The 18,091-nt window shown below is 35.2% G+C and overlaps 2 protein-coding genes across 3 annotated transcripts in view; both read right to left on the reverse strand.

Annotated features, from left to right (window-relative positions):
- Window positions 1-178: 178 nt before the first annotated feature.
- Window positions 179-10,301, reverse strand: LOC144050492 (CKLF-like MARVEL transmembrane domain-containing protein 3). Its single transcript, XM_077563816.1, has 5 exons — window positions 10,044-10,301; window positions 5,349-5,504; window positions 3,653-3,748; window positions 3,407-3,524; window positions 179-1,743 (listed from the first exon to the last, which is right to left on the reverse strand). Exons 1-5 carry the CDS (start codon window positions 10,158-10,160, stop codon window positions 1,715-1,717), a joined length of 516 nt encoding a protein of 171 aa, XP_077419942.1. The 5' UTR covers window positions 10,161-10,301; the 3' UTR covers window positions 179-1,714.
- A 1,658-nt stretch (window positions 10,302-11,959) lies between these two features.
- Window positions 11,960-18,091, reverse strand: part of galns (galactosamine (N-acetyl)-6-sulfatase) — a 28,756-nt gene continuing 22,624 nt past the window's right edge. For both annotated transcript variants that reach the window (XM_077563719.1, XM_077563718.1), the window contains 2 exons: window positions 13,652-13,769; window positions 11,960-13,033 (listed from right to left, as the gene is read on the reverse strand). In XM_077563719.1, coding sequence (XP_077419845.1) covers window positions 12,947-13,033; window positions 13,652-13,769 — 205 coding nt within the window. In that variant the 3' untranslated portion in view covers window positions 11,960-12,946. The remainder of the gene's footprint in view (window positions 13,034-13,651; window positions 13,770-18,091) is intronic.

Consider the following 18,091-nt stretch of genomic DNA (forward strand, 5'->3'; position numbering starts at 1 on the left):
TCCGATTGTCTTGGAACTGTGGGCGTTTCATCTAAAGATGTTCAAGATGAAAAGTAAAAGCTGAACTTTATTTATCTTCGAATGCTGTTGCCGTAGCGATGCGCTGTTTGCCATGAAAATGTATGCTAATTTAGATGGTCAAAACGTGTGAAAACACATGGAATTTTACACACCCATAAGACCTGGCAAATCCATATGTTGATGGTTTATTGCGTCATTCATTTTTTTAAATCCAAATCCAATGTGCCAGTCACAATTTACATTCCACAAACAAATTCCGCTTGGTCAACTTACAATTTCTGCTGTCATTAATTACTGATGTTGTGTTGTGAAAATATTCACTGGGACTTTTTGTGTGCCTCTTATGCCTCAGTAGCGGTCGTAGAAGAGAGGACACACACAAAAGCACAACTAAACAATTGCAAGATACAGTAAAAAAAAAAAAGGAAAAAAAAAAGAAGCTAAAATAAAGCACTGACAATTCTACTACATGAATGAGTGGCTGCACTTTACTGTAAACATATTAAAATAATCACATACAGTAGATTAATTCACATTCACACATATTCAAATGTGACATTTCAGAGACAGAATCAACAGAAGATAGCATAACAACCTAAAAAAAAAAAGTGGCACCAACAGTGTTGATGTCAACAACACTCTTGTAAAGTTAAGCGTAACTGTTTAATGGTTGAAACCAGCCAACCTGCATCACATCTGTCCATAGAGTTTTTGGATTGAACACTAAAAATTCTTCATTGACCCTTGCTACTTTTTAAATTAACTCATTCACTGCCATTGACGGCTATAGACGTCAAAAATCCATTTGAACTATTTCTATTAGTTTAACATTTTTTCCACTTTTGTTAACAAGAGGATGAAAACCTAGATTTTTTTAATTGTACATTTAGAACAGATATAAAATTTGTGATTAATAGCGAGTTAACTAGTGAATTCATGCGATTAATTACGATTAAAAAATGTAATCGCCTGACGTCCCTAATTTGCAATAATCTTTTCTTTTTTCTTTTATTGTGTCAGGCAATTTTAATTTTTGATGGTAATTAACTGCATGACTTCACTAGTTAACTCACGATTCATCCCAAATTTTATATCTGTTGTAAACGTACAATACAATTTTTTTTTAGGTTTTCATACTCTTGTTAACAAGTGGGAAAAAAATGTTAAACTAATAGAAATAGTTCAAATGGATTTTTGACGCCTATAGCCGTCAATGGCACTGAATGAGTTCATATTCAAAAGTAATGCTTTGTTATAAATTCACTTTAGACAAACATTGTAGTGTTATTGTGGCTACACAAATTTAGGGAAAAAAGTGCAGATTTAACGATGAAGAGATGAAATAGATTTTTTTTTAAATAGAATCGGCAACTCTTCAGTTGTTCAAAACTGCATTTAGCATTATACTTCATACTTAAAGGTCAATAAAGATTTTTTTTTCTCCTTCCAGTAAAATAATGACTTGTGCCTGCAATGCATCGCTACTCTTTGGTGTACAAAACAACGGTTGTATTTAAACATGATCAAGTACCACGTTTACCAAGTTTGTCTCTCACTGAGCCCGAAATATCCCAATTGTGCAAGAAAGTCGACTAACTTCCTCTTATGCACAATATGAATGTACCCTTGCACGGACGGTGTCGTGCTGCAGCTGCCGCCTCGTCACAAATGCTGCCATTGGAGGGGAAAAATCTCAGTCCGAATCAGAGTCTGAACATTCATCTGGAAGACAAAAACACATCCATCAGCATGATTGGCGGGCGCATCCCAATGTGGGCTTGTGCTACAGTTTTTAAATAAATAAATAATAGTCATTCACAAAAATGATTTTATTGTAGCTGTTGACAAAGAAAAATATACATTTCGAAGAACAAAAGGTCAAGGCTGTAATTTGCCACAAAAAAAAAAACAGAGCCGAATTTCAAAAATTGGGGGAGAATGTTTTATGTATTGTCAAAATGACGGAAAACTTTAAAGCTTCTGGAAGAAAAAGTTCACACAAGTTCATCTGCGAAACTCAGCAAATTGAACTCAGATGTCAACATGTCTGCCAATTTAAAAGATATATGCAGCCAAATTTGAATGACTGAGTCTTCATGATCCATGAACAAACATACGGCCAGGAGAACAAAGAAGTTCATTTAAGGCAACAAGTCGGTGTAAACCTTCCAGCAGTGCTTTAAAGAAATGATTCAAAATTTTTAAAAAAAAATTGAGGGATGCTCTTGTGCACTTTAACTCATTCACTGCCATCGACGGCTATAGTCGTCAAAAATTCATTTGAACTATTTTTATTAGTTTAACATTTTTTCCACTTTTGTTAAAAAGAGCAAGAAAACCTAAATTTTTTTTATTGTATATTTAGAACATACAGATATAAAATTTGTGATTAATAGTGAGTTAACTAGTGAAGTCATGCGATTAATAACGATTAAAAAATGTTTAGTGTAAAAAAATTCTATTAGTTTTAAAAACATTTTTTCCACTTTTGTTAACAAGAGTGTGAAAACCTCAATTTATATTTTTATTGTACATTTAACTGGTGAAGTCATGCGATTAATTACAATAAAAAAAAAATCGCCTGACACCCCTAATTTTTAATAATTTATTTATTTATTTATTATAAATCGGGTCAGGCGATTACATTTTTTAAATTGTAATTATTCACATGACTTCAATAATTAACTCACGATTTAAAAAATTTAATCGGCTGACACCCCTAATTTTTAATAATTTATTTATTTATTTATTATAAATCGGGTCAGGCGATTACATTTTTTAAATTGTTATTATTCACATGACTTCAATAATTAACTCACGATTTAAAAAATTTAATCGGCTGACGCCCCTAATTTTTTGTATATATATATATATATATATTTTTGTAAATCCTGTCAGGCCATTTAAATTTGTGATGGTAATTAACTGCACGAGTTCAACAGTTAACTCACGATTAATCACAAATGTTATATCTGTTGGAAATGTACAATAAAAAAAAAATCTAGGTTTTCATGCTCTTGTTAACAAAAGTGGGGGAAAAAAAGTGAAACTAATAGAAATAGTTCAAATGAATTTTGGACGTCTATATCCGTCCATGGCAGTGAACGAGTTAAATGCATCTGAATTTGGTGCATAAACATCCTGATGTAGGTCTCAATGATTGAGAGTGGAGAACAAAGGAATAATTAAAAAGGATGATATATTCTTGAACTAGTTTCTTCAACAAAATGATGCTCTTGATGAGGTCACTTTAGAAATGAAGCAAAATGTATGTTTTTTTATATTTTCTCTGACAAAGTTCATCAAGCTCAACTCAAAACTACAAATAATATTATATGCTGTATTCCCATACACATTTGGGATGGCGATAGTTGCGGGACAATACCTTGCTGTCTGGGGGCCTCCTCAGCGGCGTCTCCGCCTTGCTTCAGGAAATTGGCCAGCTCGTTAAAAATCAGATAAAAATCTAAAGCAAATGCAATGGTAGCGATGAAGCCAAAAACCTGCCAGGAGGACAGAAGGAGAAACTTGCAGGTGAAATTTAGACTTTGTGGGGGGGGGGGGGGGGGATAGTGTGGAAGGATAATGGTGATGTTGGGGGGTGTAAGCAGTCACGGGCTGTCAAATTTACCCCGGCAGCTTTGGAGGAACCATCCACATATTTGGACACGGCAATTATGGAAATGATGAAAAAGATGATGGCAGCAGTCACGCATCTCATAAAATCCTAGAAACGGGGAAAAGAGGAAACACTTATTAGCAGGAAAAACAATTTCTTGAAAAACTAGTGCTGGGTTCAAAAGATGGAATAATCAAAATTGAATTGATTTTTCCTTTTCGAGCCTGATATTGATTCATAAAACCATGAATCGATTATTTTAATATCTCTCTTTCCCAAAAATTCATAGGAAAAAAAAATTCTTACTTTTTTCTTGGACTTTACTGTTTACATACAATTTAAAAGTGTTTTCTTACACTTATGAAAGACTCTTTTAAATTTATATTTATAATTATTGAATTAGAATTATGAAAACATTTTCCTTCCATCCTTGCTGTTGTCAATGTTTGTGTAACACTTAAGTGATTATAGCACGTGTTACTTTCATTAATAAACAAAACCTTTGGAAAATTGAATTTGGAATTTAACTCATTCACTGCCATTGACGACAATAGACGTCAAGAATTCATTTGAACTATTTCTTTTAGTTTCACATTATTTTTCCACTTTTGTTAACAAGAGTATGAAAACCTAGGAAAACAATGTATTGTACATTTAGAACAGATATAAAATTCGTGATTAATCTTGAGTTATCTAGTGAAAAATGTGATTAATTACAATTTAAAAAAAAATCTCCGCTAATTAAAAAAAAGAAGAAAAGATTATTAAAAAAATTTAAGGGCATCAGACGATTACATTATTTTCATTGTAATTAATCACATGACTTCAATAGTTAACTCACGATTAATCACAAATGTTATATCTGTTCTAAATGTACAATAAAATATTTTTTAGGTTTTCATACTCTTGTTAACAAAAGTGGAAAAAAAAGTGAAACTAATAGAAACAGCTCAAATAAATTTTTGACGTCTATAGCCGTTAATGGCAGTGAATGAGTTAATGTTTTTGGAGTTTTTATCGTTTCCTTGATATTTAACTCATTCACTCCTCGCCATTTTCACTGAAGCAGCCCCCTTCGCTCTCGGCTGTTTTACTGGATTTGGACTGATTTTGCAAGGCCCACAGAATATTGTGTTCTTTTGCTATAAAAACATGGAATCAACCAAAAGAAATATTAGAGTCTCTTCTTTCATCAGGAAAAAAAAGTATATTTCTATCTGGTTCTATTTTGCAGCAGTTAGCATTAGAATATAGCTAAGTTTCATCATTACACACAAATCTGTTTAAAACACTGGGGGGGGGGAACAGCTTTTTTTGCAACACGGCCCTGGTTGATCTCTTATACTCTGCTGCCACCTGCTGGCCGTTTTTGTAATAACTCATTGCTTTATGCTTTCTCTTCAATTCAGAGGCTGCATCAAAGCCTTCTGTATGCGCTAGCATAAAAAAACGTATAAATATGTTTTTGGGAACTATGACAACATTTATAATAGAACTTATTTATATGTTTTGGGGAGCAAATAAATTAAGAAGAATTGATGTTCAAATAATTCCTATCGGATTGAAGCGATGTGAATCGAATCAAAAAAAAAAAAATCGAATCGAACTGAACTGAACTCCTGCGAATCGAAATCGAACCAATTGCCGAAATTAGAATCAATACCCAGCCCCTTGCAACCACAACATGACCCCGGGACATTCCTCGTACCATGAGAGGCCACAGGAAGCCTTTGAACCTCTCGTTGAATTTAGTCGAGTAGGCGAAGAGCAGGAAGAGAGCAGCCAGGAACTCCAGCAGCGGCACCGTCACGAAGGCGGCCGCCGTGGACGCGGCGAAGCATACGAAGTCCACGAAGGACAGCGCCTGCGGACACACGGGGACGTTCGGGAGAAACGTCAGACAAAATTAAGCAACACCGGACTGTCATAAACAAGAGCAAAGAATCAAATCCCGCTCTGCTCTGAATAAATCTCAGCCTCATCTCTGAAGGATTGTTTATTTATAAAGCGTGTCACTTCCTGCATGGAGTCGGTTTAGTTCCTGACATGGATCACTATCTTTTTTTTTTTTCTTCTGGAGAGCTCAGTATTGTTCATTCGGTAATTTTACCAATTTGACATGTCATCATCACTGCTCTCTCTTTTTTTTTCTTCTTGAAGAACAGATCTGGCAACCAGATCTGGCAACCAGATCTGCCTTGTGGCCGGTCGTAATTCGCAACACAATTTAGGCTGAGCACGCGTAGGTTGCGTCCAGTTTTGATCGTCTCTTTGGAAGCAAAGCAGCTTCCCCAAGAGTGGAGCTTATCCACCCACGGCTCCAGGCCGACTTCCTGGAAGGAGATACGAGCTGCAAACAGATTGTGTTTATTCACGGTTACACTAAATCTCACTTGCCGTCACTCCCGGCCGAGCACAAACGCTCACTCATATCAATGGAAAATATAAAGCGGTAACAACGACGATAAAAAAAAAAAAGGCAAAAAATGACAACAAAATAAACAAAAAGGAAACTTGCTTGCTTTCATGTAAACTAAAACAAAAATATGTGATATTTAAATAAACAATTGAGAAACATGAAACAACCTACAGTATGTAACATAATTAGCGATTATAAGACCTATGATTATATATATATTTTTTTTTTTATGTACTTTGATGTGATAGAAGATATTTTTTGCATATAACTGAAACTAATAGTGTTGTTTTTTTAAGAACTCATGAAAGAGAAGAAAACGTGCATTTCAAGTGTGTTCCGGTGTGGGCGCGCGCACGAGTGTACAAATGAGTATAGTTACGAACGTTATCCAGCAAACACGCTGTTAACTCATGTTAAAAAATCATTTGAACTATTTCTATTAGTTTAACCTTTTTTTCCCATTTTTGTTGACAAGAGTATGAAAACCTAGATTTTTTTGGGGTACATTTAGAACAGGTATAAAATTTGTGATTAATCGTGAGTTAAATAAATAAATAAATAAATAATAATAAATAAATAAAATAAATAAATAAAATAATAATAAATTAATTAATTGTTTCTTTTTTTTTACAAAACAAACAAACATGTTTTGTTTAATTTTTATTTTTTATTTTTTTTTAAAGAAAAGATTATTAAAAATTAGGGGCGCCAGGCGATTACAATTTTTAATCGTAATTAATCGCATGACTTCACTAGTTAACTCACGATGAATCACAAATTTTATATACGCTCTAAATGTAAAAAAAAAAAAATCTAGGTTCTCACACTCTTGTTAACAAAAGTAGGAAAAAATGTTTAACTAATAGAAATAGTTCAAATGAATTTTTGACGTCTATAGCCGTCAACGGCAGTGAATGAGTTAAGATAGCAATATTTACCCGGCTAACTTCACACACTTCCTGTATGAAGCTTTTATTCTTATACAGAACACATCTCAATAACAATGCAACAGTACAATGTTTTTTAAACATGTTCAACATTTCTTGGCCACAAGGAAAACTGTTAAGTATATTAAAACGTCTTTGTGACCGTTTGCGACCTCCAATGAACCCGGGTACTGACTTTAGGGTCATAATAGTTCGGGGCCCTTCTGGTAAACTGCACTGGTTGATTACGGGTCGATGTTTGCTCGGGCAGAAAAAAGTAGGAGGATTCTTAAGAGTACCAAGAATAAAAGTTCATGTTTTTGTTGTATAAATGACTTCTCTTAGCCTACAAGGCAAAATGTACTCTTACATCATCATAATGAACAAACACATTGTACTTAAAAGGTATGGAATGAGTGAGCAGGTACTAAAAGGTCGTAAAATGAGCTGTGAGTGCAACGATGAGTCACAAACACAAAGAGAATTCTGCCATGCTATGTTCATACCAAAGAAGGGACTCTTTCTAACATCATCTTATATTCAACTCAATTGTTATGCACGGCAGGAATAGACGATTGATACAGGCGGAATAATAACCAACATTTAGCTGGGAATCTTTGAATGTCTCACGATTCGATTCCGATTTTTGGGTCTGCGATTCGATTCAGAATCAATTTTCGATTGAGAGCGATTTTTTTTATTCAAAGATGATTTGATTGACAATGATTTTTGCTTCAATTTAAAGATGTGCAAGGAATCGTAACGATTTACTCCAGTCTTACTCGCTAATGCTAATTAGCGCGCTAACACTTTTATCACTCAAAAGAACCGCACCACACTGCAAAAAAAACAACTTTTATTGGAATAACTTGATCGTGACTTTTTCCTTCTGCTCTCTAATGTGGCTACAACTTAACAGTGTATCAGACCGCGCGGAACCACACTGCCCCTAAGTGGCCAAATGGGGTACAACATGAACAGCGCTCCAAATAAAGGCACACACAGACAAAGGCAAGACAGTATAAAATAATTTAAATAAAATCGATTTGGGGGATATTTAAAATCGATTCTGAATCGTACAAAATGAGAATCGATTTTTTTGGGCACACCCCTACTGGCTAGCTTGACTAATATGCATGGTAAGATGTGGCGCTCTCTTACAATGCACTTTTTTTTTCAGATTTTCAAAGAAAGAGCAAGACTCGGTTGTGGATGTCGTGGATGTCGGGTCATGCACTCAGTGAGCACGATGCTCCAGGCTACAAATTGAAAAATGGAAGTGTGTGACAGTGAGGAAGAGAATGACCGCTCTGTGACCACGGCCCAACATTAGCTGAGAGTCACATGACACCAGTGTGATGAGAGAGAAAAAAAAAAAGAACACTTCCTTCCCACTAGCATGAGAAAGCTGATGTTGCATATGTGCCCCGGGTTTAAGAAAAGAAAACGACATGGACTTGGTTTTGCTCAATGCTGAATCCACGTTTTTATGCATCTCAAGGGGCGGCCATTTTGTCACTTGCTGTCGACTGAAAATGACATCACAGTGCCTCAGGGCTCAACTTGTGAACGTCACATGACCAAACCCAGAAAACAGGTGAGCTGTGACGTGTTTGTTTTTTTTGGGGCAATCTGATGTCATTTTTAGTCAACGGCAAAATATGATGTCATTATCAAAATGGCCGCCTACTGAGATGGATAAAAACAGGTGGATTTTGCTGTGTAACTCATATTCCACAAACACAATTTTAATCACAATAATTTACTAATGGGGGTGCAAAGAACATAGCTTTGTTTTTTTGGAGTATTTTATTTTAGTTTTCTGTTTTTCTGAATATTCTTTTCTGTTTTACAGAATTTTTTTTTCGGTCGAAAAAATTCCGAAAAACAGGCTGAAAAAAATTATTAAAAAAAAAAAAAACAGAAAATTTTTTTTTTAAAAAAACTGGGAAAAAAATAAAAATAATTTTACCTCTGAACTCCAAGTGACTTGTTGCAGACTCGCTAAAAGCGGAAGCGGACACTTTCCCGCATACCTCCGTATGCAATAAGATGGTCATGTTTGCTTACTGGCTCTCAATAAAGGAATGAATGTGTATACTGTATTGTGGTTTGTTCTCTAATCTCTGAGGGAAAACCCCTTTTAAAAAAAATACTCAGAAAAACAGAAGAAAAAATATTCAGAAAAATAATTATTTTATAAGAGGGGGAAATTACTCAGAAAAAAACGAAAAAAAATATTCAGAAAAACTCAGGAAAATATATATATATATTTTAAAACATTATTTTTTTTACAAAAAAAAACAGGGGGGGAATCAATAAAACTGAAAAAATACTCAAAAAAACAGGGAAAAATTACTCAAAAAACAGAAAAAAATATTCTGAAAAACTCAGGAAAATATATATATTTTTTAAAATAGAATTTTTTTTTACAAAAAAAAACGGGGACAATTTTCAATAAAACTGAAAAAAATACCCCAAAAAACAGGGAAAAATTACTCAAAAAAACAGAAAAAAAATTTCTGAAAAACTCAGGAAAATATATATATTTTTTAAAACAGAATTTTTTTTTTACAAAAAAAAAAACGGGGAAAATTTTCAATAAAACCGAAAAAAATACTCAAAAAAACCAGGGAAAAACATATTCAATAAAACAGAAAAAAATACTCAAAAAAACAAAGCCCCCCCCAAAAAAATAGTCAGAAAAACAGGACTTTTTTTTTTCAAGTGAATGCAATATGCTTCCGTAAGATTGCGCCTTAAAAAAAATAAAATACAACTTTTATACAATTATTATTATTATGTTTTAACTATGGCTACACAAGCAATGGGTCATATTGACCTATAAAAATATTTGGTGCACCAAAGAAGCATTTAGCAAAGGTTAGCGAGAAAAAAAAGTGTATTTCAAAGTTCGAAGGTTGTTGTTTTTTTTTACCATTTCAGACACCGACTGACCTACATGGAAGCAAATCGAAGAGTTGCGTTGTAGTTGCAGCTCAAGCGCGAGGCGGTGCCACATTTCCACTTTCATCTTGTTTTAAGAAAACTTTCCTACCACTTCAGCGATGAGCAGCATTCCTTTCCTGGAGGAGGCGAACTCTCTGCTGGGGAGGACCGACTGCAGCACGCTGCGACGCGGCTGCCTCGAGTCGGGAGCTTCCATGTCTCCCATGGCGGAGAGAAAGAGAAAGAGAGAGAAAAAAGAAAGACAAAAGTAGTGAAGAAGAGCTGATCGGCTCCAACCAAACTGGAATGGACGAGGGAGGCTCCTCTGAGGTGGAAGCGGAAACAATGACAGCGCGGAAGCACGACGGCGGGCAGCAACATCTGTTTGGCCAGATGTGAAACGAGGGGGGACGGGACGACCCCTAAAGCTCACGCTCGCGCGCGCACACGAACGCACGCAGCCATCTTGTGATGGGAATGTCTTTTCAATAGTGACGTCACACAGCTTTGAAACTACGCTCTAAAAAGAGAATTGTTGAACCAATTTTAGAATACAAATTGAATTGTTGAACAACTTATATATATATATTTAAAAAAAATCGCTTCAATTGGCGACACACGATTAAAATAAGTTATTCTGAAATGAATATAAAAGTTTAATTAATTATGAGTACATTAAACTTTGGATGACCCAATTTGGATTAATTTAGGTGAATATATTAAGTTTAATTAACTCATAATTAAACTTAATATATATTCACTTTGGATTAATTTAATTCAATTGTGCATGTGTTACCAATTTTTTAAGTTTTCAACAATTCAATTTGTACGGAAGAGGATTAGGGCCAGTGACGAGAGAGAGAAAAAGTTTGGCAGGATATCTCACTTTGTTCTCAGAATTCTGACTTTAAAATGAGAATTCTCACTACAATCTCAGAATTCTGACTTTAGAGTGAGAATTCTGACTTTATTCTCAAAATTCTGCCTTTAAAGTCAGTCAGAATACTGACTTTAAAGGTAGAATTTTGAGAATAAAGTCAGAATTCTCAAGGCAGAATTTTGAGAATAAAGTCAGAATTCTCACTTTAAAGTCAGAATTCTGAGATTGTAGTAATAATTCTGAGGGGAAAAGTCAGAATTCTGCAAGATTAAAGTCAGACTTCTCACTTTAAAGTCAGAATTCTGAGAATAAAGTCAGAATTCTGACTTTGAAGAGAGAATTAATTCTGGGAGGAAAAAAGTCAGAATTATGCAAGATTAAAGTCAGAAATCTCACTTTAAAGTTAGAATTCTGAGAATAAAGTCAGACTTGTCACTTTAAAGTCAGAATTGTGACTTCAAAGCCAGAAACCTTTTTCTCTCTCTCTTCACTGGCCCTAATCCTCTTCCGTAAATTTGTAATCTTAAACTAGTTCAACAAATCTCTTTTTAGAATGTAGAGGCGTGACCACATGAGTATTAGTTTTTGATAATCTTCATAGATTACATATTGACATTACAATAAAAATATATATCCATCTATCTATCAGATATAATAATAAAGTTTTCTGTATGCATTTTTCTATGGATTCTATTTTCATTCCTTGTTCTTTCTTATGCCGTTTCAACATTTCTCCATGAGCTTTCAAAGACCAACGGGTGTATTTTTCTATGGGAACCCGTGCAAATGTGGTGGAAATATGGACCGTTTTTACGGTTTCAAGCTCCTTCAGCAGCACATTGGTCACCCGGAGATTGAAAAAGAGGAAGTGGCTATCGGACCTTGTTTTTTTTAGTCATGCATGTTATTTAAACCTTTCTGCAGCCTCAGCGTTTAAAGCTGCTTGATAAGGTCCATCTTTATCAGCACGCAACATGCTAGAGAGAGGAAATGTAAAAAACGATCACAGCATGTCCTCACGATGCCACACGAGGAGAAAAGTAGCGTTGGCGGCTGATTATTTGAATTTTCATGACCTGTAAGAAAACAAAATGCAAGAAATTTGTGCATTATTTTGTACAAAAACCCACTACACATTTTTCAGCTGTATTTAAAATATACATTTATTGAAATAATTACAATAAAAATGAACAATTGTACAATTAACTCATTCACTGACATTGACAGCTATAAACGTCAAAAATTCATTTGAGCTATTTCTATTAGTTTTCCACTTTTGTTAATAAGAGTATGAAAACCTAAAAACATTTTTTACATTTAGAACAGATATAAAATTTGTGATTAATCGTGAGTTGATTATTGAAGTCATGTGATTAATTACAATTAAAAAAAAATAATCGCCTGACATGATTTAAAAAAAGAAAAGATTATAAAAAATAAAAACAGGTGATAATTTTTTGTAATTGTAATTAATCGCATGACTTCACTAGTTAACTCACGATTAATCACAAATTTTATATCTGCTCTAAATGTACAATAAAAAAAATCTAGGTTTTCACACTCTTGTCAACAAAAGTGGAAAAAATATGTTAAATAGAAATAGTTCAAATTAATTTTTGACGTCTATAGCCGTCAATGGCAGTGAATGAGTTAATATTATTAGGGAGGGTTCTTATTCAAGATATTTGTCAAAATTTTAGATATATTAATAAATATAAATATTTGAAAAATATTCAAAGCAGAGAAATTGAGCAAACTGTTGGGTGAGTGATCACTGACTAGCAGTAACAAGAAGTAATGCAAACCAGCTTAAAAAAAATGCACTGAAACAAATGTATGCAAAGATGCGGAAAGACCTCTAAGCGTGAGTTTTTGTAATTAAACCATCTGATCAGAATAATCCCTGAAAGTTGATCAGTAAATAAATAAACTGCCTTGTAAAGGGCTGAAAAGGGAAATGTTTTGATTTGACCGCCAACTTTAGAATTGGAAGGAAGATTGGCTCTAAATCAAGTTCTTTGCAACATAATACATATTCTGGAGCCTGCAACAACTGACTTCCACATTTGATCAAATGAGCAAATTTTAAAAAACACTGAGCAGTTAGAAAAGTTGTATTCTCATCATATTCCTCAGTGCGGCCACTCGCACTTCCAGGGAGACGACTCGGGCACTTTTAGGCACTTTCCTAACTTCTCACAGCCGGCTGGGGCCCAGTTCTGAAAAACACAACAGTCGCCACAACAATAACATTTCATCATTTATGCTGTTTATGAAGTAGCATTTCTGACATTTTGTCCATATTTTGTTTATGTCTTATGCGTTGCCATTATACGTATTTGAATGTTTATCTTTTATTTTATCTCCTGTACATTTTCACTTAACTTGCATTACATTAATTTGCCACAAGGGGGCAGTAGAATGCCACACATGAATCGGCGGTTCAAGCTTCTACGAGCTTCAAGTACAAAAATGAGGTAATAGTTCACAACCATTGCAGTGATTTTAGTAATAATATAAGTTTGTTAGGAAATATCATTTTAAAAGACATATTCATGAGTTAATATTTATAATAATATGGGTAAGCAGGGGATTTCTTTGCATCATGTCTTATGTACTCCTTCAACCTTTTAATTTCTAGTTTTCTTTATTTGTAAATAAAATAAATTAGATTCAGTTGGAAGATATGCAAAAAATAAAAAAAATAAAAAATCCCAATAGTGTCTTTCTTGGAATACCATACAAAAAAAAAAAGGATCTGCCTTACAATGATTCTTTGTTACATTACATGTGGTAATATTGATCGTAGTATGTAATCATATTAAAGCGCAACTGACCATGACTGCAACGTCACACATGTTGAGCTGAGGGATGCCCGCAACCAGCGTCTTCTTATGGTGATCAACAACTGGCGAAATGCGACTGAGCACATCCTGGTATTCCTCCGTCAAAACGCTGCAAATACACAAGACGCTGAAATTAACAATCACCTCCATGAGATCGATCAGAATCCTCTTTATTGGCCAAGTATGTAAAACACACACGGAATTTGTCTTCACAGTCTCAACTCATCCAAGAAACATAAAAATAACAATGACCAACATTGTAGGGATAGTCCAATATGTAATTTATATTTGTATTTATTTAAATTTTGCTGACCCTGGGAACCGTCTGCACCTTTTGCTTTTGTTTGAAATTCAAACTAAGATAAGCAAAAATTCAATATTTCAGATGTTTAGAAATTTTGGAAAACTTTATTGTAATAAGCAATTGGGTACGGAAGCATTCACTTGAAAACAAACAAACTCCTGTTTTTTGGGGGGAGCTTTGTTTTTTTTTTTGAGTATTTTTATTTTCAGTTTTTCTGAATATTTTTTTCAGTTTTAATTTTTTTTCAAGTAAATGCAATACGCTTCCGTAATTGGGAGCTATTTTACGCTTTTAATTAACTAAGACATGCTAATGACCCTGGGACTGGCCCCTGAACTGTTGACTAAGTAAGATTTTAATAATAATAATAATAAAAATATTTTGCAAATCTTAAAAGTTGTATACTTACTAAAAATTAACTAATTACTAAAAAAAAAATCAGTTCGAGATTTTTTTTTAATTTAATTTTGATGCCAATATTTTTCGCTAAAAATGAAAATCGGCTCAAATATTGATTATCGGCCTTGAAACATACCCTGGGACTGGCCCCTGAACTGTTGACTAAGTAAGATTTTATTAATAATAATAATAATAATAATAAAAATATTTTGCAAATCTTAAAAGTTGTATACTTACTAAAAATTAACTAATTACAAAAAAAAAAAACAGAGATTTTTTTTTAAATTAAATTTTGATGCCAATATTTTTCGCTAAAAATGAAAATCGGCTCAAATATTGATTATCGGCCTTGAAACATACCCTGGGACTGGCCCCTGAACTGTTGACTAAGTAAGATTTTATTAATAATAATAATAAAAATATTTTGCAAATCTTAAAAGTTGTATACTTACTAAAAATTAACTAATTACAAAAAAAAACAGAGATTTTTTTAAAAATTTATTTTGATGCCAATATTTTTCGCTAAAAATGAAAATCGGCTCAAATATTGATTATCGGCCTTGAAACATAAATGCGATCTATCGAGGTAGACAGACTTTTAAAAGGAGATGCACAGGATGAACCTGGGAAAAAAAAGCCCGCACATACTGCCACATAATGAAAGGCATTCCAACAGAACTTGCCATGTGCAAGCATAAGTCCGTATATGTAAAAAAATAAATAAAAATAACAGTTCACTTCCATCTATCTTTCATTAGCGCCATTTATTCATCAGCTTTAAAGCACAAAACCTAAAGACGTCAAACAGCTTGATAAACACACCAAAAAAAAATGAATCAAGCTTCTATTAGACCTTTTCCATTTGAAGGCCGGCGCGTGTTTGCAGACAGCTAATTGACTACGCAAAGACTTGTTTGCAACTTGCTTACACGGAATTTAAAAAGGCGCACGTACGCACAACATAATCCCTCCGCTTTGTTGTGGCTTTTGTGAAGGAGCGTTTGCGAGTGAAACGCCGTGGCCGAGCTTAACTCATTATATCAGCTGCAGCTTTCCGCCACAAAAACCGGCCGGCACCCCGTGGGAAAGCCCACTCGGCGGGGAAGGGGGGGGGGGGGGGGCGACTGTGGCGCTATCCCCCCGTCTCTCAATTACTGTTGTCGGACACCAGTGGGCCGCACACCTCTGCGCATTATTATATTCAGTGTGTAAAACACAAAGCCCCCGAAGGCTTTCAAAGGAACGCCGCTCTCAATAGGACCTGTAGGGTTAATGGTGTGTGTGCGCGTGTTGGGGGAGTGGGCTTCTGGTGGCGTGACACACAGATAGACAAATATCAGCAGCGCAATTACACCCCTGATACACTCGCCGGCAGCACCTGTGCCAGGCCTCCGTCCTCCCCTCGCGACAAGCCCCTGCCTTCTGATTGGCCCCCGGGGAGCGTGTGCAGGCTTGTGAGGTGAAGTGTCAATTAGAGTAATAACCCCAGGCCCTGTCCAGCTCACACCTAACCCCTCCCCAGCCGGATCTCCCACAGGGCGGGCGAGGCTTCCTCCATCAGCCGGCACCTGCTCCCATTTCCTCCGAGCGCAGCCGCTTTGACTTGCCGCCACAATTAGGCGAGCGCTAGCTAGCGCGATGACTGCAATTAGTCTCTCTCCTCCTCGCTCCGTGTTTGTCATCAGATAACGGCTGTGACCCTTGATGCCGGGGGGGGGGGGGGGGGGGGGGAATGATTACACCTCTCAGTTAAAAAGCAGATTCGCCGCAGATATCTGAAATCGCAAATTCTCCGGATTCGCATCAGAAAAAGGGGGATTTTCATTCCCCGTTATCTGCACTCGCGATTCATTTTGTGATAAGCAACGGAGCAACTTCATTTTCAACTTAATCTTAACCTGGGTTGGATCGAAGTCCAGGGATTCGGCGGAGGTCGAATTCACGTGTGTAATGGAACGTATGGTGTTCCACAGGGTTCAATTATGGGGCCTCTACTTTTTTTATTAATTAATTAGTTATTTTATTATTTTTTTTTTTAAAAACCAGGGGCCTCTACTGTTTTTAATCAATTAATTAATAAATTAAATAAATAAATAAATAATTTAAAAAACAATTCTGCGGCCTCTGCTGTTTTCATTGCATCTGCTGCCCCTGAATTCCATCTGAACTATTTTATTGCCCAACGTTATCCCAAAAGAGTGCCAGCTGATTTTGAACATTTTCACTCATCTTTCAAGGCAAACAGAATATTGTACGCTACGACGGCGTAAACATGGTCCCCATATGAAAGATAAGATTACATTCTCTCATTAGAAAAAAAAAAAAGTATGATTCTACCCAAATCCGTTCTTTAACAATCATCATTTGAGAAGGTCATTTGAGTGACATCAAGCGAAAATAGAAAAAATAAGGAGAAAACGAGCTTTTTGTGAAAAAAAAAATTCTACACAACAGTGACTTTGACACTACAATTTTTTTTTGTTTAGTGGCGCTCTGTGAATCAGATTGAATGTGCTGTGGTCATTCAAAACATCCTTAAAAACGTATTTCCTAAGATCCGCCATGTTGTTTTGTCATTATCCTATTGAAAAGAGATACTGTACAATGCTGCTATCTGCTGGCCATAGTTTGTGGGTGTTTTTTTCTCCCCTTTTCAGCTCATTCATGAAACCAGAGCTGGAGCAGATAAAAGAATTAAGAAAACTGTAGTGGTTATTTTAAAGCGCTGTTAAATTGAGTGATGGCAGTTGCAATGCCAATTGTAGTCCAGCACAACTAGCTATCTAGTTAAATTAAAAGTACACTTTCGTAATGTCTTTGAATTTGAAAAAAAAAAAAAATCCTGACGGGTTCTGTGAATGCGCATAGGAGACTGGTGGCGTTCAATACTGCCAGTCCAGTAAAAAAATTGATCTTTTGACGTCTATAGCCGTCAATGGCAATGAATGACTGAAAGGGATACTTGACTCCTTGACGCCATTTTTCAACAGTAAGAAGATAATATTTCATCTATAATTAACCTACCTTTAAAAACTATTTTTTCAACTTGCTGTTGCCCGAAGACCTGTTTTCTAGCTTTGGTCAACAAACTGAGCCATGATAGGTCGCTACCTACTTCCTCAGAACAGGCGATGTCATCTTCAGTCAATAGCAAATGGGGGGGGAAAAAAAATAGTTTTTAAAGGTATTAATTTTTCAGGAAAATAATGACGTTATCACATTATTTATAGATAAAATATTAATTTAAAAAAACAAATAAATATAAATATATACTGTATATAATAAAAAAATATATATAATAAAATTAATTAAAGCAATTCCTAATGAAAAATAATAAAGTTATATTAATTATAGATATTATCTTCTTACTGTTGAAAATGACTCAATAAATCAAGCATCCCTTTAAGAATCACTGATCAAATGTGAGCAAGCGTCCCCTTTCGCGTGGCGCCTGCGAAGCAACTGGCGCAAAACACAAAGTTTGCCATTGTGGCGTCCACGCGCGGGTAATCGTATTTGAGCAAAGCTGCGCATGGAAATCTAATTATATCATTTGTTTGTGTCTCTTGTGCACACAAATAATGAAAAGCCACCGTCAGCGCGGCTCATTAGCATGACTATAACCCTTCGCTTGCTGGTGCTCAGGCAAAGTGCGGAATAATAAGCAGGCGCTATGCAAATGGCCTCTTTTGATTTATAATTTATGGCACCCAAGGGGGGGGCCGGGC

The sequence above is a fragment of the Vanacampus margaritifer genome, chromosome 4 (genome assembly GCF_051991255.1).
Source record: "Vanacampus margaritifer isolate UIUO_Vmar chromosome 4, RoL_Vmar_1.0, whole genome shotgun sequence".
NCBI classification, from domain to species: Eukaryota; Metazoa; Chordata; class Actinopteri; order Syngnathiformes; family Syngnathidae; genus Vanacampus; species Vanacampus margaritifer.

Coding starts and splice junctions, on each gene's coding strand:
- LOC144050492 (XM_077563816.1), bottom strand. CDS start 10,160: ATGGGAGACATGGAAGCTCCCGACTCGAGGCAGCCGCGTCGCAGCGTG. Junction 3,749..5,348: donor GCTTCCTGTGGCCTCTCATG/GTACGAGGAATG, acceptor CCCCGTTTCTAG/GATTTTATGAGATGCGTGAC. Junction 3,525..3,652: donor GTTCCTCCAAAGCTGCCGGG/GTAAATTTGACA, acceptor TCCTCCTGGCAG/GTTTTTGGCTTCATCGCTAC.